Below are 25409 nucleotides of genomic sequence, written 5' to 3' on the forward strand. Positions count from 1 at the left end.
CGCCATGGCAACGGTTGCCTGGCGCGCGCGGGCGGCGGGAGGCCGTGCCCCCCTCTCGCGCGCGCGCGCACGCGCAGGCGCTCGCGCCTCCCGTGCCCGCTCCCTCCCGCCTCTCCCTTTTTTTCCCGCCGAGCGCGCGCGCGCGCTCCCCTGGCCGGGCGAGGCGCGAGCGGCGGGAAGGGCGGGGGGGGCGGGGGGAGGCGGTCGGAGACAGGGAGAGGCCGCGGGCGCGCGCGCGGGGTGGGAGGCGGGCGCATGCGCGCGCGCGCGCGCGGCCCCGAGCGCTGTGGCAGCCGCGGCCCCTCGGCGGCGGCGGCGGCTCCGTCCGTGCCTCCCGCACCGGCACCGGCACCGGCGCCGGGCCCGCCGAGCCTCCCCACCCCCGCCCCGCCGGGGCTCCGGGCACCGCCGTGCCCCCTTCCCGCGCCGGGGATGAGGCAGCGGTAGCGCGGCAAGGTGAGGCGGCGGGGCCTGCAGGCCGCGGCGGGCGGGGGGGAGCGGCGGCGGCGGGGGCTCGGCGGGGGCCTGCGCGGAGCCGGCGCCGGGTGGGCTGCGCCCCTCGCCTCCCCCGCCCTCGCCGCCGCCGCCTCCTCCTCCGCCCGGGTGGGGCGGGGATGCGGGGAGGGGGCGCCGCCGGCCCCCGGCGCTGCTCGGCCGGGCCATGGGCGTGCGGGCGCGGAGCCTGTGCTGCTTCTCGGGGACGAGGCGGGGGAAGGAGCCGCAGGTGCTGCCCCGGCTCTGCCCCTGCCCCGGCGCGGCCCCGCGGGCGGGGAGGGGGCGGCGGTACCTGCCCGCATTGTTCGGGAGAGCCCCATCCTTCCTTTATCCCATCGGCAGGTGACGGGGCTGCGCCTTTCTCCGCCGCCTCGGCCGGGGGCTCGCCGAGCCGGGCCCTGCCCTTGACAAAAAGGGATGCTCGCCCCGGGCTCCGATGCCTTTTGATTTCCGAGCGGGTTTGGAATCGCTACATGAACCCTCCCGATGGAGATCCCGAAGGATGCGGGGCCTGCTGTGTGCAGCCTGGCCAGCCCCTCTCCTGTGTGGCTTTGGAATCGACGGCTCGTGTAAAAGTCTCTGCCTTTTGTTTTTGTTTTAGATGGTGGATGTTGATGTTTGTGCGGGTGGAGATAGTACCAGAAGAAAAATGGATGCTCTGACAGATAGTGCAGTTGAGATTGTCCCTTTGGAGCTCTATGATTCAGCCAGAGCAAAAATAGCTGCTAATCTACAATGGATCTGTGCTAAAGCCTACGGAATAGGTAAGATCACCTCGATCATGAAGTCACTCTTGATTTTGTTCTTGCTTTTTCTGTCTCCCCTGCTGTTTCAGGAGTAATTAAATTTGGCTTTGTTTTAAATATCAATAATATGGCAGCCTGTTCTCTTGTAATAATTTATCTTTGCTGGTACCTTAAACAGGAATAACGGGACCGTATGAGATGTCCTGAATCAGCAAACCTAATGGTGAATGCTCCCAGATGGTGCTTGACAAGAATTGCCTGCCTCAAAATGTTTAAATCCTTGCTTTAGCTAAGCAGACTTTGTTCCACAGAGCTTTATGTCACTGCTTGCAGGCCCCAAGTCCCTGCAGGCTTTAGGTTCTTCCTTGTCTGGTTGTCTTGTCCAACAGATGCTGGGCCTTGATACCCTTTGTATGCTCAGTTAGGACTTCTTTTTTCTGACAGATTGTGGGTTTACATCCCAAATGTTCTAAAATATAATACGTTTACGTTCAGCAACAATTTTGTTTTATGGAAAGAAACGTTGAATGAGCAGATGTAGTAGTTAGGGCGCTGTGGCAATAAAGAGCAGGTTGTAGGGGATAGAGAAGTTCTTCCTTCCCTCACATTGTCATAAACTTTTACTGTCAAACGTGGAAAAATAAATATTCTTGGAGTATATTTGTAAAGTGTTTTCCTGGCAGCTATTGAAATCTGCTTTTTTGTTTTGAACTAGATCTGTCTGGATGCACAAGATACATCTCGAGTTTAAGTAGCTTCATTATGAAGAAATAGGATGCAAAGTATTGCGTGGGTCTGGTTTATCCAGAACAAAAGATATAATAAAAACATGTATAGAGACTTGTTTTGGAAAATGAGGTGGCCCTGTTAATCTAAGTCTAATTCTCCAAACTCATAATATGCTTAATGGATTAGCACTGGCTTACTTGGTGACAAGGCTGGAGAAAAGTGGTCCATTCCTGCCATTAAATATTAATCCTTGCTGGAATATATTTTATCAATTATTTTTCTTCTAAAACATTTCCAGCCATGTCAGTGCCACCCTCATCTTGGCAATTGTGGGCAAAAAAAGATCATAGGATTTACAGTGTTTAATGTATTTTGTTACAAGCAACAAGAGGCAAAAAACCCCCCATGGATCAGCTGACGTCTGAAAATGTGGGAATTTGGGGAGGGTGTCAGTGGAACATTGATAACTTGAAAGAACAGAACAGGCACTTCCTGATGTAAATATTTCCCAGTGACTGGAATTGTTTGTAACATTTCCTGAAACTTTTTAGCGATCCGTGATAAAGCGGCGGTCCCAGAGCCGGGGATGCGCCGTTTGTGTGGTGACTTTGTTTGGGAGGAAAGCCGATCCCAAATGGGAAGGGGCTGGCACGGATCCTGCGCTGCAGAGAGCTCGGTGGCCTGTGCTGCTGGGTGGTGTCTGCTCCAGCACTCAGCCTTGTGTCTGAACCTCCTGCACCAGTTAATTGTTTAATGGCAAGGCTGTTTATGCTCCTGACAACACGGGTTGTAAAAGTATTTGGTTTTCCTGTGACTAAAAGCTAAAAAGAAACAGCTTTTCCCATGGCAGAACTGGGATCTCAGGCTGCAGCAGCTTCTGCCAGTTATTCTCCTTGCATTTAGGCTCGTTCAGATTGCAAATAACAACATTTAAATGCCACAAACAATAGGAAAAAGCAAATTTTTTTCCCCAGTGAGTGAGGATGAGTGTCTGTGTGTTTTTGCAGGATTGTGGCCCGTGGAAATGTAGTTTGATTTTTGAAATGGCTCCTGCAAGTCGCTGTCACATGTTAGCCATTACTGCTGGAATAGCATTGCACAATCCCTGGAAATTTATAAGCCTCTTTAATTCATAGAGAGATGGGTTTAAGAAGGTTTCCTGTGTGATTATAATTTTGAATAATACTTGAATTTAACACATTACTTGTCATCTGTCAGGGTTGTGTCTTAGTTTTAAGATATTGGATGTTGTTCAGTGAGTCTTGGGCAGCTACAATCAATTGTGATTTTATTATTTAAAATCTCACTATGCAGATTAAAGGGTTTGAGGATATTTTATTATTTTAGACATTTCTGGTTAATTTGGTAAAAAAAAGCTTACCTGTTTGTAATATTAAACACCTCTGTTCTGAAGTAAATCTTACCTGATAAGGTTTCCATAACTGCCTTCAAGTGAATGAATATTTTTCTGACATGTTAGATTTGGATTTGACTTGTGAATTGACATAATTTTGTGCCTTAATCCTTCAAATTCTGGTGCATTTCATTTTCATCTGGGTAAGACTGAGCTCGTGGTGAAGAGTGAAAGGGTCAAGAGCAGGGATTTGATGCTGTTACTGAAAGTCATTCATCTCTGCAGGTTCTACCTGCACCTGCATTTTCTCTTTGCTCTTAAAGGATATTTGAATTCTCAACTTCTAAGCTGGCATTTAAATAGGAAAATTCTTCATCCTTTGGTTTTTTTTCCCTCAAGGACATATCACTGGGAGCATGCATGACAAATAATTTGAACTCCTAGTTTGGGCTTTGTTGTATTTGATGATGCAAGATGATGCAGTCCTCCTTTTTTTTCACCTTCTGGCCATGAAAAGAGAATTTTGGTAGCTGAACAAGTGAGCAGCTACACAAACACTGCAAGACAACTCCTGTTCTTGGGCAGGATGGTTTGTTCCTGGAACCTGCAGCTCCTGGCTGTGGTGGATGCCTGGCTGGCACAGATGGGCTCCAGAGGGAGGTCCTACAACTGTTTGTGTGAATTCCAGAAAGCAGAGGGGAAGGATGTCATCAAGGAAGCTCTTTCTCCATTCACTGGCATCCATCTCCCCAAATAAATCTGGGAGTACTTGGATCACTCTCACTCTGAGCACATCTGGAAACCCTCTGTACCCCTGGAAAGATTCTAAGTCCCTTCAGCTGAGACAGTGGTTGAGAAAACGGAGTTTAATTAGACCAGAATTATCTTTTTTCATCCTCAAACTTTGATGAGAACCAAACGGCCGCTTCAGGGAATTGTAATTCCTAATTTTTAAAGGGTTTAGGAGCAGAGCTGCCCCTGAGTGTGGGGAGCTTCAGCTCACAGAGGGTGAGCTGGGGAGGGCTGGGGAGGCTGGGCAAGCCCTCCACGGGGAGATCATTCTCCACCCAGATTGCCAAGCAGGAACGAGGCCACGCAGAGCTGTGGGAAGTGGACCTGGCCCTTCATCCCCACTGTCCCCTCGGGCTCTGAGCAGCAGCAGCAGAAAGGACAAACTCAGGATGGTTTTATTGGGTACCACTTGGGAAAGGAGACAATGACAGGGAGAAATCCTGATTTCCCAGCAGATTTAATGTGGCACTCATTTGTGTGTAGAAATTGTTTTCCATCATCATGGCTATAGCAGTAAAATTTAGGTGTTGAAGGATATGGAGGTGTCTCAGTGTTGCAGTTTGCTGTGAGCAGAGTGGGGTCTTTGCAACCCTTTCCATAGCAAATATTGTTGGTTCTGTAAAACAAAATTTGGATTTTTCAAAAGGGACCTGATGGGTTTTACTTATTTATCAGGGCTGGGAGCTTTACATAGTTTCCAGACTTAATGCTGACAGTAGCCTGAAACCTTTGGCAAGATGCAGGCAAGAAAGCCAAGGACTAATGGAGTGCAGGGGAGGGGAAATGCAAGTTTGGGTTTTTTTGGTCTTAGAATACTTAGAACTTACTTGCTAAATAAGGTTTTACAATGCTGTAATAGCTCTCCAAGTTGGTAGAGGCAGTGTGAGGATCTTTCCTGGGCTAAATTCCCTAAATCCCTGGATTCCCTGCATGTCTTTTGTCAGCTTTCTTCTCAGGTTGGCAGTAAAAATCCTTTTAAGAAAGCTGTTGTGTTTAGCAAATATTAACAGTTAAACCTTTGTTTCTTTAATAGCACCTGTTTCATAAACACTGAATATTATTGTGTGAAGTTTACAGAGGTGAAGGATTCCATAATTATTATTTTGTCTCTTCTGCTTTATCCAGGATTGTGGCTTTATCCTTGATCAAAAGATATGATAATAAGTGCAGTCACTCTCCCAGCAGTTTGCAAAGCCTTTAGCTCGGGGTTCTCCTGCCTGTTGTATGTAAATTTTCATGTGTCCTATTACAGATCACTTACAGGCTTTAAAATTCAGTGCTGTAATGAGAACAGACACAAAATGTTTATTTTCTGGTGGTCTTTAGTGCTGAGAAGGTGGAGTTTGTGCTCAGCTTGGACATTCACCCAGTGCTGAATAATTCTGGGAACAGATACTGATACTAACGAAATCCTACTCAGAATTTGAATAAGCTTTGTGCTGTTTACCAGGCCAGCTTGGCTCCCTTTCCATGTGAAACCAGTTCTTCGTGCTTCTGGAGGTAAAATAACATCTGGGCTGGATCCACCCCCTCAGTTCAAGGGATAAGGCAAATTTGTTCAGATTGCTGTATTTTTCTTTATCAAGTCATAATCAGGTGGTTGTCTTTGAACAGGTTTTTGTAAGTGAGATGATAAAGAAATGCTCCCTCCCCTGAAGCAAGGAGAGTCTGGCAATAATTGTCCCTTTGACAGTTATGTCAAGTTAAGTCATTTTTGTAATCCTCTCAAAGATTTGGTACTTTATGATTTATACACAGAACTGACAGGTTTTGAGATATTAGAACTCATTGATACCATGGAACAGACCAAAAGAATGGCTGAATGAAAAGATTATACTGGGGGCTTCTTTGTAAGCAAAAAATAAGGACATGATTTAATTTGGTTTCCTTTAATTTGTTAAACTGCTTGAGCAGAAATTTTTGTAGCTACAGCTTAGATGTTAATTCTCAGAAGTTAATTTTTCATGTTGATTTTTTCCAAAATCCAAGACATAAATGTATAAAACCTCAAGTTTTAATGAACAGAACCTTTCTAACTTCCAAGTTCAGTCATAGGTCATGGAAAGAAAGTGTTGGAAAAGATGCTGATAGAAACTGGGGCTTGGAAAGGCTGGGACATTTTCTTCAAAAAGAGCATTGGCACATTCTGTAGTGACACCTTTGGTTTGTCTGATCCATAAAATCTGGGGACAAAAGGTGTCCATGGTGGCAGGGGCTGCCTGTGTGTCCATGGTGTGTGATTTAATTAGCATTGGGTTAATTCTGACAGGGTGTCATTGCTCTAAAATTGACAACTTTTATTCCTGATTCCTGTATTCCTGGGATTTCTGGCAATTTTGGCAATTTTGTCATTTCAAGGGAGGCTGGAGCATGAGCAGCCCTGGCTGCTGCAGGTGTATTTTGTGTCATTGTGCTACAGGATAATTGTGCTAAGGATAATTAACAGGTGTGAAAGGTAAGATCGGTGTCTTCAGTTGCACTTTCAGATGCAGATTTCAAATATTGAGGACACCTCTCAATTAAAGCCCTTTTTTGTCTGTTCTCTGTTACCCCGTTTAAGACAACTGCATTGAGTACACAACATTAATTCTATTTGGAAGTTTCCCAAATCAGATTTATACACTTATTTAGCATCCTGTTTGCAATGCTAGCTTTCCTGCCATTTATTTTTCATTTATTTGTGCCTGCCATTATATCCAGCGTGAAATAAATTTGAATGAAATAGTAAAGTTAGTATTGTCACTCTTGAGCTTTGATGTGGTTTTTATATCTGAATTTTTGGTGGATCTTTAGTCAGGACATAAATCAGCTACAGAACTGTTCCTATGTGTGACAGACAGAAGTGTTCTATTTACTAATGTAAAAAATAAACCTGGGCAAGTGTTTACAGTGAAATAAGTTGCAATTATGGGAGGATTAATGTTGATTAATAACTTCCTATGATAGTAGGAAGTCATGTTATTAATCCTGGTACTAAAAGTTATTCCCACCCAGCCCTACCCTTAATCCTGGTCAATCCAAATCCATTCAGTCTTTAAGCAGTTATATGGAGATCAGAAACAAGAAATTAGAGGATTCTTCAGTGTAAAAGAAAAAGATTTCGAGTTTCCTGACTGGACTTTCAGATTGAATGACACAATACAAGTTGGGGATGTTTCTTGTTTTGCGTTTTGTGTTGTTTGTTTGGGTTTTTTTTTAAAACATATTGATTTCTGTGACATGGAATCTCCTCACTAAGAACTAGATCCATTTAGTGCTAGAAAAGGCTTTTAAAAATCATTGACATGGAGCTGGTTTAATCAGAAATTGATGGGGGAGCTCTGCCTGCCCCTGTCACGTGCAAGGCTCAGCACACACTCCCACGGCCTCTCCTGTGTTAATAATGTGTGTAAAGACCCCAGTCCTATAGATTCACTCCCTCCTGGGCGTGTTGGTGTTGCAGAAAAACCTTTTTCCTTGCTGTGGTTACAGTCTATAAAATAATCACAGTTTCTCTCCCTTGTGGAGGAGGGAAAATCACAAAGAAAATCCGGACTGTGGGGCAGGAGGGGTCTTGGAGGGATTTCAGGGCTCTTTGTCCACCATTCCAGGCAATCACCTCAGGTCCCCAGCTGGGAGCTGGTGGAGAGCACGTGTTGGACCTAAACCCCTCATGCAGGTGCTTCAGATTTCAGAATTTGCATTTTTTGGTGTTGTTTTTAAAAAAGCCTTTAAAATTTGGAGTGGTGCTGACGCTCTGCCAGAGATGTACGACTTCATGGATATTTTATGAGCTGGTATTATTTCCTTTCACAAATAATTTTAGTACAAAACAACGTGTCTTTGGTTGTTAAAGGTGTAGCTGCTTGTAATGAACTAAAATGCTGAATTATACAAGCTACTTTGCATTTGGATTTTTGGATCTTTCCTCAGTCTTTGGAAATGGAAGCTCTATCTGGAAATGGAAATGGCCATTAACTGGAATGAGCTTTCAACAGCCTTTCATTTTAGGTCAGGTTGACTAATGTTAAGAAGATTAAAAATATCTGAATTTATTATGTGTTTCACTAAAAATGGACAGCCATGTTAACAAATACTTCTTAGGTAGTGCCAGTGAGTTTTATTGTGTCTCTTCCAACCATCTTCAGTAGAAAGTCACATTCAATGTCACAGAACGGAAAAATAATTATCTTAATTTTTAAAAAGTTCAGAAAGTTTTTTAAACTTTCTTCCCATTTTGAAAAAGAGGGCCAGCACTGTCTGACTAACAGGAGCTGTTAGCCAGCACTGGTTTGATGCGTATTTTTATCTAAGTGAGATGTGCTTGTGGCTCAAGCAATAACACTCTGTCTCCATTCCTCTTCTTTATGAACATCAAGTGCTCTGCAGTGTACAAATATCATGTGGTTTATTTTGCAGCTCAAAGATATGTGTAGGAGTTTCTTGGAGTGGGAAAATTTAATTATTCTGGAAATGAGCTGAATGAAAAGTAAATACGCTGCCAAATTAATAATTCTTTTAAGTGTAGATGTATATATTTAAAATGAACTGTTTAAGTGACTTTGGGGAAAGATATTCAGAGTGACTGGATAGCATTAGATGGAATTTTATGTTTGAAATTTAGGAAATGTTAGGCTTCTATTAAGACAATACACTTGAGGCTAGAAAATATTTTTCTTGAAGTTGCAGATTCTCATTATTCCTGCTCGGTTGTTATAAAGATCAATAACTTCCAGGCTGAGTATCCAATATGAGGATTTATTTTGGGATGTAGAGCAAGGGATGGATTTGAGATGTTTTGGACATATTTAGAGTGATTGGGATATTCATTGTTGTTATCTCCTGCCAGCTCTGAGCTGTGCTGGAGAGCAGTAAAAATGTGTTTATGGCTGGTGGTGTGCAGGGGTGAGGCCTTCTGTGTTGCTAATTTTAACTTCTTCTAAATTACTGCACTCAGGGTCTAGATTCAGTTTGATAAAATCCCAACACAACTTCTGGAAATTGGGCCAAGGCAAAAGAAGTTCAATTTTAGACTTGGTTTAAAGTTCCTGCTTAATCCAAATGGAGTGGTTTTCATTCCTTGACTTGGATTATTTAAAGGCTGAAATCTGCAGTAGTTTGATTGAATGCTTTTGACAAAAAAAAAAATAGATAATCAGCTCACTGGTTAGTTTGTAAAATATCCAAGGTTTTGGTCAGATATTTTGGTATTTTTGTTCTGGATTGCCAAAATTCATCCAAAAAATTGGTGGCTTGGTTTTGAGACTGGCCAGACCCTCTTGGTTCCAGAGCCTTGCAGTTCTCCTGTTGCTGTGCACGGAAGCTTTGGGATTTTGCTTTAAAGGTGTCACTGAACCTTGCCCATCTGACCCCCATTTCAACCCATGATCTAATAAGTGACAATCCCCAATAAAACAGGAACCCCACAAACATTCCCTTTCGGTGATGAGCAGTTCCACACATCGCTGTTCTCTCGCTGTTGCAGACAACGTCCCGGAGGAGCTGAAGGACCCCTTCTACATCGACCAGTACGAGCAGGAGCACATCAAACCCCCCGTGATCAAACTGCTGCTCTCCAGCGAGCTCTACTGCCGCGTCTGCAGCCTCATCCTCAAGGGGGACCAGGTGGCCGCGCTGCAGGGACACCACTCCGTCATCCAGGCGCTGTCTCGGAAGGGGATTTACGTCATGGAGAGCGATGATACCCCCGTGTCTGAATCTGATCTGGCCTCCGCACCAATCAAAATGGTTAGCTTAATTAAATCCACCTAATCAGCTCCTTTTTAGTTAACGCTGTTTAAAATAGGAAATGGAGTGAAGAGTTCTTAATTTCTAGGTCGTTAACCTTAGGAGTGTTTGGTTTTAAATACAGTTAGGACGTACCGATTTTTAAAAGGGATTTTGTTTTCCGATCCTCTCCGTTTTCTCCTTCCAGAGTTCTCATATGGCAATGATTGATGCTCTTATGATGGCCTACACTGTAGAAATGATCAGCATTGAGAAGGTGGTTGCCAGTGTCAAGCGTTTCTCTACGTTCAGTGCCTCAAAAGAACTGCCCTATGATTTGGAGGATGCCATGGTTTTCTGGATTAACAAGGTAAAATTCACTTTGGGAAAAGCCTGCCTGTCCATTCTTGTCACTTTTCAGATTTGTAAAATTCTGATTCTGATGCGTGTCTTCCTTTCTTACTTGTGCATTTCTATCACCTCTCTCTACTTTTGCAACTTGTTTTTCTTATGGAAGAATAAAGCTGATAGATTTAAAAATAAAGAAGATAATCAGGAAGTAACTTACAAAAACTAGAAATTGGATTCTTTCTTTTCAGACAAGTTGCTATGAGGTGTTTTTTTGATTGGTGGGGTTTTTTAGGTGAAGCATTGTTTCATGCTAAATAAGAGCATGGACTTAGCTCTGACTAGATGGAACATTTAACAGAAATGCTGAAACTTTGGCAGGGCAGCAGTTAAGTTACACTAATTCTTTTGAGTGACAAGAGTCACATTCCAAAGAGAATGTGCCTTGCAAACCCAGGATTGTGATTTCAGCTGCTCCTAGTGGAGAGTTGGTTTAGAAAACTGCTGTACCATCTTTTTCTGTGAACTTTTAATGTTTGTAGCATGAATTGACCATTAAGTAACAGCAGCAAGAAGGACACTTGTGGAAACATATCCAGCTGTATTTTCATTCATTTTCCATGCTATGCCCCTTTAGGTGAACCTTAAAATGAGAGAGATAACAGAGAAAGAGATTAAATTAAAACAACAACTGATGGAAAGTCCAGGACATCAAAAGGTAAAACAAATTTGTCTTCAGTTATGGTATTGTTTGTTGAAGATGAATGGATTTAAATATCATTATTTTCTTTGTCAGAGAAGTGTGAGGGCTGCAATCCTCACCAGTGAGATTTTCTGCATGCAGTTTGTTTTGTCTCTGTCATCAGTGCCCTTCCTTGCCTTTGAAGCCCACTGGTATCTTCTGACTTTCCTTTAAGTTTCAGTAGGATGAAAACAACTTATTTCAACTCAAATAACCTGTATCAACTGTATGTGGGTAAATATGGCTCAGTTTTCACAGCACAAAATATATGTTATATATTTTGAAAGCTCTTGGGGCATATTCTTTTTGCATGGGTTATTTGTGTAATGTGTATTTAGGGACTTATCCAGGTTCTGTCCAGGAAGGATACTCTTGGCATTCAAATGTTATATATGTGTGTTTGTAGATTTTTTCCAGCTTTTTTCCCTTGAAAATATATCACAATGCACTAATATTGCAAAATATAGCACACTTTCATTTCTGGAGAATGTCAAATAGATCTTTCTCCAGCATAATGTCTATCTGAACTCCCAATTTGTGATTTCATAAAACCTTAAGATAAATTATAAATAACATATTCTTTCCTCAAATTGGCATTGCTGGGCAAAGGGCTCAAAGTGTGACCTATGAACAAGGCACAATTGTTTAATTTTCATGTTAGTGGCAAAGGTTTTTTATGTGCCTTTAATGGAAAATAGTACCCTTCAGCAAAAAAAGAGCTGCTTAATTTACTAGCTGATCTGTGGCCTAAAGGATCTCTTGAATTACTCGACCCTATTGGCTTTTGGGTCTCATTTTAGTATCTTTAAACCTAAATTTCTAGGCTCTGAAATATGAAAGTGTTTATTGCTGAAGTGCATTTAAGTGTTACTGCTTTTAACTTGCATTGCTGATGTTCCTTTCCTGTTCCTACGTTCCTTTCCTTGCTTCCTGAGCAGTCTCCTTCCAAATGGTATTGGAAATTAGTACCTGTAAGTGAACTACTTTTACACCAGTTGTCATCCACAAAATCATGGCTTTTGAAACTTCCTCAGAGTGTTTGCTTCCATTCCAATGCTTCCCAGCTGCTCTTTGAAAAACACCCGTGTGAGCTTTTGGGTCATCAGGCTTTGTTCTCATGGCTCTTTGCATACTGTACAGCACACAGCATACTCACTCAAAATTGCTTCCACACTGCACGAGGGAGGGAGGTGGAGTAGCAATTAAAAAAAAATAAAAAACAACTAGAAAATTACCAGTTGAAATGGTTACATTTGCTGGGTTTGGTTGTCAGTGGGAGCTGATGACAGCGCTGAGGTGAGAGAAAAGCTGGGCAGCTTAAACGGCTGCCTAATCTTGGAATCCATGGTTAAGATACTCAGATGTTTGTGCTTAAATAATGCTCTTACACTGCTCCTGCACCTGCCGTGCTGCAGATCTGGGAATCTGTCAGGGCCAGAGCTCTGCTGCTCCCTGAGCTGGGGTAGGAGATGGGCCAGGCCAGTTTTGGTTGCTGGGAGGGAGGAAACACAGTTTGCACATTGAAACAAAATACTGATTTTTCTTTGTGCTGAAGGGTGAAATTGGAATATCGATTCCACTATATATTAAGAAAAACAAGACAAAATTTTACTTCTAGAAATCCTGCTTTCTTTTGTCAGAGTTTTCTGGGTTTATTTCAACTTGCAGAGGTTTTCCTTTGTTCCTTTGCTTTCCTTAGCTTTGATGCCCTTTCTCCTGCCCTTGTTACTCATTTCTCTCGGGGAAGATGAGCTGTTATCTCAGTTGTTAATTCCAAAGGGCAGAGCACTTGGAAAAGGCAGGTGTGATCAGGCAGCCTCCCCGTGATCTCTCTGCCTTCCCACAGAGAGCTCAGTCCCACTGCAGCCTCCTAATCCTTTGTTTGAACCTAAGCTGTGGGCTGGAGTAAAAACTTTAAATATCTGAAATTAAAGGACAGAGTAAACAAAGGTTGTCTCACCTCTAGTCCACTTAGATTTGAATGGTTTACAGGTTTTGCAGTCTCTCAAAGTTGTTGTCAGATTCTGTCAATTCTGTGCTTTTTTATTTTGTGATTTTTGTTTGGTTGGGGGTTTTTTAATACAGAATTATCTCTATTTCAGTAGCACCATTTCTGCAATTATTGCATACAAATGTCATTCACTGTATGCATGGGCAGGAGGGTTACAAACCACAAAACTCAGCTTAGAAAAGAAGGAACAATTCAGAGTTTTCAGTATAAAAGACTGAAGGGTTAAGAAATTAACAGCTGAGCAATAAATACGGAATTAAATTAAGTCCATAAAAACCCTCTTTGATAAATTAGTGGGGTTTTTCACCAAAACCAAAAGAAACAAGGAATCTTTACAGATTTTAGTTCTTGGTATGGACTGTCATTGATTTAAATTCCATTTAAGCCTATTGGGAAAGAAAGATTTGTATCTACTTTAACTACAAGAGGAATTAAAGTTGAAAAAGAATTTCTGAAGCTTTTTCTTAATATACTTACTTTAAGTGGATAAATGCTGACCCTTTCAAGCTAACCAGTCTACCTTGGTGTGCACACTTATTCTACCACACTTAACAACCACATTTCTGCTGCATAATGGATGTTGCTGATGCCTTTGGTTTGTTTGTTGTTTGAATAATCACCATGCTATATCTCACTGTTTCTCTCTGTGTAAGCCTGATCTGATGCATGCCCTCTCGCACTGCATGCTGGAACCAGTGGAATATGCTCGTGTGGTACAGTATGATTCCCATTCCATTCCATCTTCGTGGAGTGCTCCAGGCTGGGGAAAAACCCAATTTGCACCTGGGGAAAGGACAGGAAAAAATAGCATTAGCATGCAGAGATAGCTTGGAGTTCCTGGGGAAACTTAGCATAGCATCTGCAAAATAAAGAGCAGAACTGGTTCTCATTGCTCCAAGTGATCTTCATTGCTCTGAACAGATTTTTTCACAGCCTGTGCCATCCTAAATTGACACCTAGGAGTGTGTGTGTGTAGAGCTTTCCCAGCTGGCTTGGGAAGTGTAGGATGCCTTTGGTAAAACCCAGCTTTCCTCTGATGATTCAATGTGTGGTTGGTTTGTCTGCACAGCAGACAAGAGGTTCTGTCCAACGCCCTGAGGTGTCCGAGGGATGTTTTCTGCCAGGGGTTTCTGCCAGGCCCTGCAGTGCATTCTGCTTTTGCTTTCCCACCTGCTTTGCTGCTCAGTTTAGACACAGCCTCCCGTAGTGTGTGGATGCTCAGGAAACAGCAACCCTGGAACTTGCAGAACTTGCAAGAAGCAATGCCAAGATCTGTTCTTCAGCTGACTGGCTTTGGCAGCTCCACATTGCCTGAGGGCTGCGGGTGCTTTGCACCAGAGCTTGATTTTGATCTGTAGTAAATCAAGGAGAGTTTTGCTGGGGATGTCAAGGCCTCCTCCTCTCTGACTATTTTGGAAAAGGCCGTGGTTTTTATTTTTGCACAGCACACAGATGTGCCATGTTCTGCTTCTCTCTGAGAGAACTTGGCTGTCTGTGGACATGACAGCAAATCCATGGATGTGGGTAAGGTATGGGAGATCACCAGCCCATCAGAATTATTTTTGCTGTGTTTCATTTTTCCCAAGCTTCAGGTGTTTTCATGTAGTTCCCCACATCTCTTTCTTTGGATCTGCTGCATTTGTGCATCTTGTGGAAGGGTTTTGAGTTAAACTGATTATAATAAGTTAAAACTAAGTATAAATAATAAGTTAAAGAGTGAAGCGAGGATTGCTGCTGGGCATGAGGAGAAGGAATGGCAGATGAGCAACCTGCCCTGGTGGAAGGTTCCCTGCCCGTGGCAGGGGGTTGGGTTAGGTGAGCTTTAAGTTCCCTTCCAACCCAAACCATTCAAATATTAAAATGGAAACACCATTTCCTTCAGAATTGGCATCCATGAGGAGAACATCACAACTTTGTTAGCTGGGTCTGACTTGGGGCAGAACGGCAGAAAGGATCCAGCAAAAAGAGTTTTCAACACAGATTCCTTTGCTTTGTTTTTTTTGGGTTTCTTTTTGTCTTTTTGCCTCTCCAGCACGATGTGAGCCCTTGTTTTGTCTCTGTAGGTGCGTTACAGAAGGGACCACCTCTCCAGCAGGCAGTTACCCTATTTCCCTGTGCTGGAAGATCTGATGAAGGATGGAAGCGATGGTGCTGCTCTTTTAGCTGTGATTCACTATTATTGTCCAGAGCAAATGAAACTGGATGGTATGTAATAAAGGTTTGGAGGGAATAAAAGGAATTTATAAAAGCCTTTCAGGCTCTGAAAGCTGAACTAGAAATACGCGAAAAATTAAAAGTGCAGCACATTTAATAGGTAGTGGACTATGGCAGGTTGGAGGCAGGTTAAATGTGGAATCTGCATTTTAAAAAGAATCTCTTGGATTTTTTTTTAATTGCTGTATTTAGAAGACTGTGTTCTTTATATTATCTGAGCTACAAAAGAATCCTTTCTTTTCCAGTTTTAGATGATGTGGCTTTCTTTGCTCAAGTAACTGAGCTCGATTTCAATGCCATAAAAACGGAGTACATGTCACCACCGTTAGCTGATAATTCTCATGTTTTTCTTGGCATAATTTGGCATTTTAAAATCTAGATTTTGAAATAGTTTCTGCAATCTGCAGAAATTGTTGCTCTTGAGCATTGCAAAATTTGAATTCTCCCGAGAAAATCTTTTAATTAATAAATCAGTGTCCTTGTTGCATTAACTTCTGCAAATCAACATTTTGCATTGGTTTTTAAATTCTCAGATATGTTGTACCTTGCAGAGCTCCTGAGTGTTTTCAGAAGGAACCAGCACTATGAATCCTAGGAGTAACCCTTTATTATATGCAAATCAAGATGTCTGGTTTTAATTGCTTTTGTATTTTGTCATTATGTGTGTTCTCTATAGCTGTTTACCTTTTCTGTGCCTGTGATAGCCAGAATCCCCCGTGGATTCACAAATGAATGCAGAACTGGTACTGTTCTCTGTGCTTTTCTTCTCCTTTTCCTGTCCCTGTGGTACTGAGCAGGTAGAGAAATGTCACAGATATCCAGTGCAGTCTGTGAAGTTCCTGTATTTAATATTTCTGTGAGCTGGGGGTGGAAGGGTGATCCCTTGGGATAGTGCCAGAACTCACTCAGCCCTCTCCCCTTCCCAGATATCTGCCTGAAGGAGGTGACATCAATTGCTGACAGCCTCTACAACATTCAGCTTTTGAGGGAGTTCTCAAATGAGTACCTAAACAAATGCTTTTACCTCACCTTGGAGGACATGTTGTATGCTCCTTTGGTTTTAAAGGTAAGAAACATAACTAAATATATATTTCTCAATAAAATGTGGGTAAATCACGAGTGTTTCCTTAATGTGAGGTATAATTTTCCTTTTTTTCTGTTTCAGCCTAATCTCATGGTGTTCATTGCAGAGCTCTTCTGGTGGTTTGAGAATGTCAAACCAGACTTTGTACAACCAAGAGATATCCAGGAAATAAAAGATGGTAAGTTTGTAACCACAGATAGCTGATAGCATGTTATTTAGAAAATATTTAAATTGCAGTAAAAATGTTGCCTGGTGGTGTTTCCTTGGAAGCTTTATTTCTACCCAAGGTTTATTCTTGCTGGGGATCTTTAAAAAGCAGTGAGGTAGAAGGAAAATTAGTCCTAAATCCACTTGAGTTTTGCATGGATAATTTTTGAACAGATAATTCCCTCCCCCACCCACTAACTAATTATTAATTTGTAGCTTCCATTAAGCTCACCAGAAGGTAGATATTTTAAATAAAGACCATTACACTGTAGACAAAGTTTCCATTCCACCCTGCGCCACCTGAGAGCTTCCTGTGCTGAGCTGTGCTGACGCTGTCGCTTTGTGCCCAGTCAAGGCAGCGATGCAGCAGAAGAGCAGCCGGCCCCCTGTGCCCATCTCCAACGCCACCAAGCGCAGCTTCCTGGCCACCCCTGCCAGCCCAAGCCCTGCAGAGCTGCAGCCCCCAGCCCAGGCAGCCCCTGAGGCCTGCAGCAGGTACTACCTGCACCCCGAGGAGCCTGACTACCTGTGAGTTTATGCCTGTTTGGGTAACCTCTGGATTTGTGCTGCTCAGTGTTGTCACTTTGTCACAAAATGAGTGACCTTGGAGTACCTGAAGGGCTTCAATTGGACAGGGACTTGTTTGGAGCAAGCTGCTCCTGTGGAAGGTGTCCCTGTCCGTGGCAGGGCCTGGAACTGGATGGTCTTTAAGAGATCCCTTCCAACCCAAACCATTCTGGGATTCTGTGAAAACAAACTTCAACGTGATCTGATGTGCAGGAGGGTTGGTGAAAAGGGTTTTCACCTTTGTGGTGACCTCTAAGCTATTTCAGCATTTACTTTGTCTTGAGTTTACTATTTACATAAGTGACATCTTAAATCCACTGTGTGTAGAAACTTCATTTAATTTACTTTTAATGATATTATATTTTAAAGAGGATGAGGGTAACTTCCCAGTCTGACTTCACAATTCAGTATTTTTTCTGATCATAGAAAAAAACTTCTTTGTAGTAATGAATTTTTCCTTTTCTGAATTAGTGGCAAAGGAGGAAGCCCTGCCTTCAGCCCTTCCCATCCACTGCTGCCTTTGAGGCAAAAGCAACAAAAATCTTTACAGGGAGAAGACAGCCCTGGTAAGTCTGCTTGAGTTTGCCTTTCAACAGACAGTGACTGTAAATGTCAATAAAAGAAATAATTAAAATATAAGTTAATTATTATAAATTATTTAGAATTGAACTAAACTGCAGTAACACAAGGGGGTGAGCATGTTGAGTTTGAGTAAATCGTAAAGATCTTCTAAGAAACTTAGTGATTTTCATTTTTATCAGGCTTTGTGTCTGACTGGTGGCAGCTGCAGCAAATCTGTTTTCTGCTGCCATCTGTTGGGGAAGGAGTTGATTCTGTTTCTATATTTGCTATTAAATGAGGTAAAAGTGCTGGTTTAAAGACCATTTCTAAACTGTTACCACTTCAAAACCATTTCAGGCCATCGGCACCGTTCGAATTCTCTGACCCGCGTTGATGGGCAGCCACGAGGGGCGGTTCTGGCGTGGCCAGAGAGGAAACCCAGGTGAGGGAGGCATTTATTTATCACAGCACTGCTTGAGGAAGTGATACTGTGACAATTTGATTGTGGTGATGTGGTATCACTGCCCTAGAACAATGACAGTCACTTAATTTTGTCCTCTCTTAATGTGCACTTTCAGAGCTGACTGATTTTAGATTTGCAAATGAAAATACGTCAGACGTGATTTTCAGAAGTGCTGTTGAAAATGGAAGAGTCTGAAGCTGCTGCTTGGTATTGCTGGTCACTTGTGATACAGGATGCCTTTTTAAAATAAACAACAATTTTAAACAATTTTAGCTATCTGTATCATGGTCTTTATTTCAACAAATTGTACCTTGTCGTGCTTGAGTGTCAGTAGATTCTTCTTATCTTTTCTAGGCCTCTGTCTCAGCCAACACCATTTGCCCTTCACCACTCTGCCAGCACTGATGTGGACCCTGGCTCTGGTGACAGCATTAGCCTGGCCAGGTCCATCAGCAAGGACAGTCTTGCTTCCAACATTGTCAATGTAACCCCCAAAAATCAGCCCCACCCTCCGTCGGTGAAAGCCAACGGGAAGAGCTTGCTGAACAACGTCGAAATGGAGGATGAGGATGAGGAGCTCATTGCAATCATCAGATCTGAGGAGAGGCCACACCGTGGTGACCCCGAGGTGCAGAATGCAGCAGCCAGGGTGCCCAGCATAGCGGCCACAGCGTGGTCTCCAAAAACAAGCGGCGACCCTTCGGACAGCAAACCCGAGAGTTTCTACCTGGAGCCTTTGATGCCTGCGGTCCTGAAACCAGCCAAGGAAAAGCAGGTCATCAATAAAGAGGATGAGTGTGGGGAGGGGAAGCAGAGGAGTTTTGTAACAAAGAGGTTAAATGAAGGACACTTGTCTTTGCTCCGCAAGAAAGCAACGAGCAGTCATGGTGAGCATGACCTCAATAGGACTTTTACTCCAATTTCTAGCTCTGATTTCACTCCAGTTGCAGATGCCAGTTCAGCAGATGCAGTGGCCCTGGGGGAAGCGGGTGTAGAAGCTTCCAGACCTGTGGCTAGTAGCAGTTTAGATCCTTCCTCTCAGGAGCTATCCGCTGCAGGATTCTTTCTTCATGCTGCTAAAGCTGACGATGAGGTAACGAGTAAAGTCAGCGTGGGTTACGGGAAAGGTCTCAACCTGCACGTCCAGGACACAACCTGGACCATGGTGAGGCAGGACTCAGAGCCAGATCTCTTGGACATGGAAGACACTGAGGATTTGGTGGCCGTGGACAACCATCCTATAGTCACTAAATACATTGGTGAGGAGGAGTCTGCCAAGCTGCAGGAGGACATGAAGGTGAAGGAGCACGAGGACAAGGACGATGCCAGCGGCCGCTCCAGCCCCTGCCTGAGCACCATTTCCCAGGTGAGCAGCGTGTCCATGGCCAGCGGCAGCGTGCGCATGACCAGCTTTGCAGAGAGGAAGCTGCAGAGGCTCAACAGCTACGAGACCAAGTCCAGCACGAGCAGCTCCCAAAAAACCACCCCAGATGGGTCAGAAAGCTGCCCAGCACCTCTGACCACGTGGAAACAAAAGAGAGAGCAGAGCCCCAACAGGCAGAACAAAGACAACGTTAATCTTTTAGCTTCGGAGCTGGTGCAGCTCCACATGCAGCTGGAAGAGAAACGCAGGGCCATAGAGGCTCAGAAGAAGAAGATGGAAGCCTTATCAGCAAGGCAGAGACTAAAATTGGGCAAGGCAGCTTTCCTGCATGTTGTTAAAAAAGGGAAATCTCCTGATGGTCCACAACCTGTTAAACCAGAACATTTTGGAAAAGAATATGCTCGGCACAATGGGGAAGATTTAGATGAAGTTTCTTTGGGTTCCAAATCTGAGGAGTTTCTTGTGAAAGAGGAGGAGAGAGAAGAAATGCTTAACGATTCTCCAGAAGTGGCAAAAGTAAAAATGCAGGAAAGCCTGGCTTTTGCTGAGCAACACAAACCAAAAGACCCTGCTGCTCTGCACGATTTGGAAAAAAGTAACATTATTTCTGTTGCTCTCCTAGAGGACAACGTGACTGAAGCAGATATCAATGAATGTGATCTTTCTATCGAGAAGCTGAATGAAACAATCAGCACCCTGCAGCAGGCCATCTTAAAGATTTCCCAGCAGCAGGAGCTGCTGATGAAATCTCCAACAGTGCCATCCCCAGGAACCAGAAGCAACTCTCAGGACCAAAAGGTGAAGCCTTCGATTCATTTTGTTGAGCCCCTGTCTCCAACTGGAATGAACAGCCTGCGGAAGCCGCCGCGCTTCGGCCAGGGAAGGACTCCCCGCCCAGGAAGGCCTTCAGAGCTGAAGGTGCCTAAGGACAGGCAGCAGAACTCAGCTCGTGTTAAAACCCCAACGCCCAGCCTAGAAAACCTCCCACACCTGAGACCTTTCCCACCCAACAGCCTGGCAAAGACGCCCACGGAGGGGGGGTTGGAAGGCAGCCCTGATCATGGAAGTGGTTCCCAAGAGAAATGTTTCTTTGATACCTATAGACTTCATGATGAGAGCAATCAAAGGGCACTTGTTCTCTCCACCTCCAAAGATGCAAATATTCTGTCTGAAATGAGCAAAGAGGTGAATAACAGCTTCAAGGAAACAGGGTTGAATTCTTCTGATGGCTCAGGAAAAGAAAATGTCCCAGTGGATGAGCCCCTGAGAAGCAAAGCTAATCTCATTGAAGTAGATTTGTCTGACTTAAAAGCTCCAGATGAAGGAGAACTTGAAAACCAGGATAGCTCCACGGATATGATTAGTGAAGGTGATCAGAAGTCTGGTGTGGGTTTTTTCTTCAAGGTAAATGTGTTCCCTTTCTCTCTTTGGCTCCTGTTACACACTCACCCAGCATTAGAAGTGGCGTTTCCCAGTCTCCTGATGGAGCACAGCCCTCGTTGGTTGCAATATTTGGATATAAAAAAGCTGCACTGGAAAACAATTACTTTTGGAAAAAGAGAGATAGCTGCTCTCAAAACATTTAATGTCTTATTTTGAGCTTAGCAATGATTCTTGTCAATACCACAAATGTGCTGACATGATGATACTTTCTCTTTTAATTTCTCTTTCAAGAAAGTCAAACTAGCCTCAGTCTCAGGAAATTTAACTTTTGGGGTCTTGGTAGTGTGATTAATTTTGACTGATTGTCATTGCACTGGGATTATTTGTGGTGTCCATCCTAGCCCACATCGTAGTTGCATTGTACTGTGCAGGTCTAGAAAGTTTTGTGATGATTAAAGATATTTAAAAACAAGTCAGAGTAGGATAAAACCCTTTTTTTCTCCTCACAAACTTAAGGGAACACTAAAACTGTCTCTTAATTTTTTCTTAAGCAATAAGAAGTTTTGATTTACACTCCTCAATTCTAAAAATGCAAAGATTCCCAAAAGTAATAGTTACTCTTCAAATTTCCCTGGAATCATCAGCAGTCTTGTGACGTCCAGCTTAACATATTATCCACTCTTCCTTAAAACTCCCCTCCCTTTGGATTTTGCAGGATGAGCAGAAGGCAGAGGACGAGCTGGCCAAGAAGCGGGCGGCGTTCCTGCTGAAGCAGCAGCGCAAGGCCGAGGAGGCGCGGCTGCGGAAGCAGCAGCTGGAGGCTGAGGTGGAGCAGAAGAGGGATGAAGCTCGGTAATGGTGCTAAATAAAGAATTTCCCTTTATTTATGAGGGAGTTGTTCCGTGCTGAATGCTCTGATCTTGTGTTCGCTCGGCAGCCGCAAAGCCGAGGAGGACCGGATACGGAAAGAGGAGGAGAAGGCTCGGCGGGAACTCATCAAGCAGGAATATCTGAGGAAGAAACAGCAGCAGATTTTGGAGGAGCAAGGGCTTGGGAAGCCCAAATCCAAGCCCAAAAAACCCAGGCCAAAGTCAGTCCATCGTGAGGAATCTTACAGTGATTCAGGCACCAAGTGTTCTTCCACACGTAAGAGCCTGGATTTGTTTGCTCTCCCTGAGTTTCAAATCTGCTGTAACCAAACGTGTTTGACATTTTCTCTCCTGTTTTGTAGCTGATAATTTGAGCAGTGCTCAGTCTGGTTCCAGCCTGTCTTTGGCCTCAGCAGCAACAACTGAGCCTGAAAGTGTTCACTCTGGTGGCACTCCCTCCCAGAGGTACAGCCGGGTTTATTGGGTTTCTCTGCTCCTGGGGATGGAACAGTTTTGGGTTTGGTGCTGTTTGCTTCTCCTCACTGGCAGAGGAGCACAATCAGCACTGCTGAATTCATCTGCTTTATGTGGCTGCAGTGCTCTGTATAAACTTGCAATTTTTTTATTTTCTCCCAGGAGGGGTCAGAGTTTTGTTTTGATTTCTAGCAAGGAGAATCTGACTGTTCTGGGGGGGATAAGGGAGAATAATCTGTTCCATTCAGGGACAGCAGCATTTCTGTGAGGTTACAGGGCCAAACCCCAAATCTTGGCGTATAATGTTTTATTTATTTCCCTCCCAGAGTTGAATCAATGGAGTCCTTACCCATTCTGAGCAGAAATCCCAGCAGAAACACAGAGAGAGACTGGGAGAATGCTTCCACAGCATCTTCTATTGCTTCAGTGGCAGAATACACAGGTGCCTGCTTTGCTTTAGTTTAGTTTGTTTTATTCATTTATTATGAATACTGGGACAGGAAAACCTGTGATGTGTTTCACGTTATTTTTGAGAAGTTGTCAGGTGTATTTTGTTCTGTTTAATATCTCTGAAAGTAAGTCATTCTAGAAAAATAATGAGGGTTTTTTTTCTTTTATTTCACTTTGAATGCAAATCTTAATGTTCATAAATGTCAGGCAGATAATTTTGACTTATTTCTCTTCCTTAGGTCCAAAATTATTTAAGGAACCCAGCAGCAAATCCAACAAACCTATTATTCACAATGCTATATCTCACTGCTGTCTTGCTGGAAAAGTGAATGAACCACATAAGAACTCAATATTAGAGGTAAACATTAAAATTATTAATGCACTCACAATCACATGGGTCTGTAATGCTGATTTCATAATCCCACTGATACATTGTGTGAATTCCATTTCCTAAAATGTGGCTGTATAGAGCATTTTTTGCTTTCCACGCAGAAAACACAATCCTGTATTTAGAGTTCTGCCTTTAGGTGTATCAAAGAACTGAAAAATTCTGTTAAGAGGAATAACAATCCAGCTGAAAGCTTGGCATGATTCCCCTGTGAACAGTCCCCTGTACCTGGTTGTTTTTGCTGCAGGAGCTGGAGAAGTGTGATGCCAACCACTACATCATCCTGTTCCGCGACGCCGGCTGCCAGTTCCGAGCACTTTACTGCTACTACCCCGACACGGAGGAGATCTACAAGCTGACAGGGACAGGGCCAAAGAGCATCACCAAGAAAATGATTGACAAACTCTATAAGTACAGCTCGGACAGAAAACAGTTCAACGTGATCCCAGCCAAAACCATGTCGGTGAGCGTGGATGCCCTCACCATCCACAACCACTTGTGGCAAGCCAAGCGACCCGCGGTGCCAAAGAAGAGCCAGACTCGGAAATGACAGCTGGGGACAAGGCTGCCTCACTGGGATTGCATTGAGACAAGACATGTTTACCATTTCCCTCCGGTTTGGGATGAAATGTGCAGAACCAGAGACAATTTTTAAGAAGCTTCGGGACGGTGGATGCAAGTTCTTGAGGATGAAGGAACGTTGCCAGTGTTTTTTATGAATGATCAATCTGCTGTTACACCCAATGCTAACTACTGTGGCTTTCAGCTGATGAGGGACTGTGCATGTAGCAAGATCTTGAACGTGTGGATTTCCTTTTACTTGAAGCTTTTCATCGGTACAAATTGGGAATAATTTAATTCTCTTTCCTCTCCACCTCATTCCCTCCTTTTTCCTGGCATTCTTAAAAGTTGGCGAGCTCCAGACTTGGGTAGAAGGATTGGACAGATCTCGGGTGAAGTGCTTTGGGTTTGGTTTGGTTTTTTAAACAGTCTTTAGGGAAATCTTCCTTTCAGACCTTTTTGAGGAACTGTTGAATACATCCAGTTGTTGTACTGTATCTACTGCCAACGTAAGCCCAGCTCTCAGATTTCTGAAAAAAGCCCCAACTTGTGCTGCTCAGAACAGAGTTTACTTGCAGGATCTGTGTAGGAAAAGCATTGCAAGGATTGCAAAAAGCCAGTCTTTTTCTAAAAAAAAAAATATATAAAAAATGGTTCACAAATGTAAAGATCTCTGGAATACAATCATGAAGAGGCATAACAGGTGCTACTAGCTGGAATGTGCCTGACTGAAACTTAAGGCAAGCTGAAATGGAGCCCAGTGATTTCTGATTTCAGTTCCAGGTAGTGTCCTAAAGATTTGTTTGCTTTAATAAAGGTGGATGCTGGTAGGTATAGAACATTTCCACTCTGAGCACGCTACTCCTGTACGATGGTGCACTTAATGATCACAGATTTTAATGTTTTTATTACATCATGAAATGTAATTCTACTTTCTTTGTCCTGTCTTTATTCTGAATGAGCAGCATGCTCTACAATGAAGAGTGTGTTATGTTTTTTTTTTATTTTGGGTGATATATTAATATATATTGATTTGTTTTTCTCATTTGAAAGCAATTTTTAAACAGAGACATTTGCATTTGTTTCAAAAGCCCAAATAAGTCGAATGGCTTGGATTTCTTTTCATGTTGAAATATTAAATCTTGAGTTATGACCTTAAAAGTCTTTGTGTTTTGGCAGATTAAATTTTTGTCTGTGGTAACAGGGTATATTTGCAGTTCCTTTTTTTTAAAAATTGTTTTTTTGACCACTCCCATGTCTCATTCATGACCCCAGCTGGTTTCCAAGTAAATTTCTGTAGCTATTCCCTAATTAATTTAATCTACTAACGAGCTCCTGCTCCGTGGGTTTGACACTTCTTACCTGCAGCTCCTGTAGGTCCTGACTTGGGTTTGCACATGTTTACTTTTTGAAGTGTTACTTGAATTTGTGTCTCTGGAGTGCGGGAGGTCCTGCCCTGTCCTCCAGGGGAACTGAGCTCTAAATCCAGTGGAATTCTTGCCCTTGGAGGTGGTGGAAGGTGCAGAGAGTTTTTGTACATAGGGGGGATGAGGGGAAGGGGTGAAGTGCTGGGTAGGTAGAGCAAAGTGAAGGGCTTCCAGTGCAGTCTCCGTGGTTTTTTTCCCCTTCCAGGGCTCCCTGACTAGGCTGCTGCAACTTTGTAAATTATGTTAGATAGTTTGCTGCTTGTAAATAATTAAAGGCTTTATGGTTTCTAAAGTGCTAAGTATTAAACACCGTCATGAGTGTAACTTTTGTTACCATGCTTTTCATGCTTGTGCTTTATTTCTCACTGTTTGATATTATAAACCATATTTATTTTATGAAACACTGAAATTTAATAAAAATCATTAACTGATTTCCTTTTTATTTCATGTGTAC

General features: G+C 43.2%; 1 protein-coding gene across 1 annotated transcript; it reads left to right on the forward strand.

Annotated features, from left to right (window-relative positions):
* Nucleotides 1-243: 243 nt before the first annotated feature.
* On the forward strand, nt 244-25386 carry CAMSAP1 (calmodulin regulated spectrin associated protein 1). Its single transcript, XM_063409171.1, has 18 exons — nt 244-456; nt 1097-1259; nt 9581-9843; nt 10031-10192; nt 10808-10888; nt 14987-15128; nt 16064-16203; nt 16303-16399; nt 16779-16956; nt 17467-17561; nt 17914-17998; nt 18374-20807; nt 21502-21638; nt 21724-21932; nt 22018-22120; nt 22456-22571; nt 22819-22937; nt 23215-25386. Exons 2-18 carry the CDS (start codon nt 1097-1099, stop codon nt 23515-23517), a joined length of 4827 nt encoding a protein of 1608 aa, XP_063265241.1. The 5' UTR covers nt 244-456; the 3' UTR covers nt 23518-25386.
* Nucleotides 25387-25409: the final 23 nt, after the last annotated feature.

This window comes from Prinia subflava, chromosome 12 (genome assembly GCF_021018805.1).
Source record: "Prinia subflava isolate CZ2003 ecotype Zambia chromosome 12, Cam_Psub_1.2, whole genome shotgun sequence".
Taxonomy (NCBI): Eukaryota; Metazoa; Chordata; class Aves; order Passeriformes; family Cisticolidae; genus Prinia; species Prinia subflava.

What these genes read in the sequence shown, in the direction of transcription:
- CAMSAP1 (XM_063409171.1), top strand. Translation starts at nt 1,097, where the DNA reads ATGGTGGATGTTGATGTTTGTGCGGGTGGAGATAGTACCAGAAGAAAA. An exon ending in TGCTAAAGCCTACGGAATAG is followed by an intron (nt 1,260 to 9,580) that starts GTAAGATCACCT and finishes TCGCTGTTGCAG; the next exon opens with ACAACGTCCCGGAGGAGCTG. An exon ending in ACAGGGAGAAGACAGCCCTG is followed by an intron (nt 17,562 to 17,913) that starts GTAAGTCTGCTT and finishes AAACCATTTCAG; the next exon opens with GCCATCGGCACCGTTCGAAT.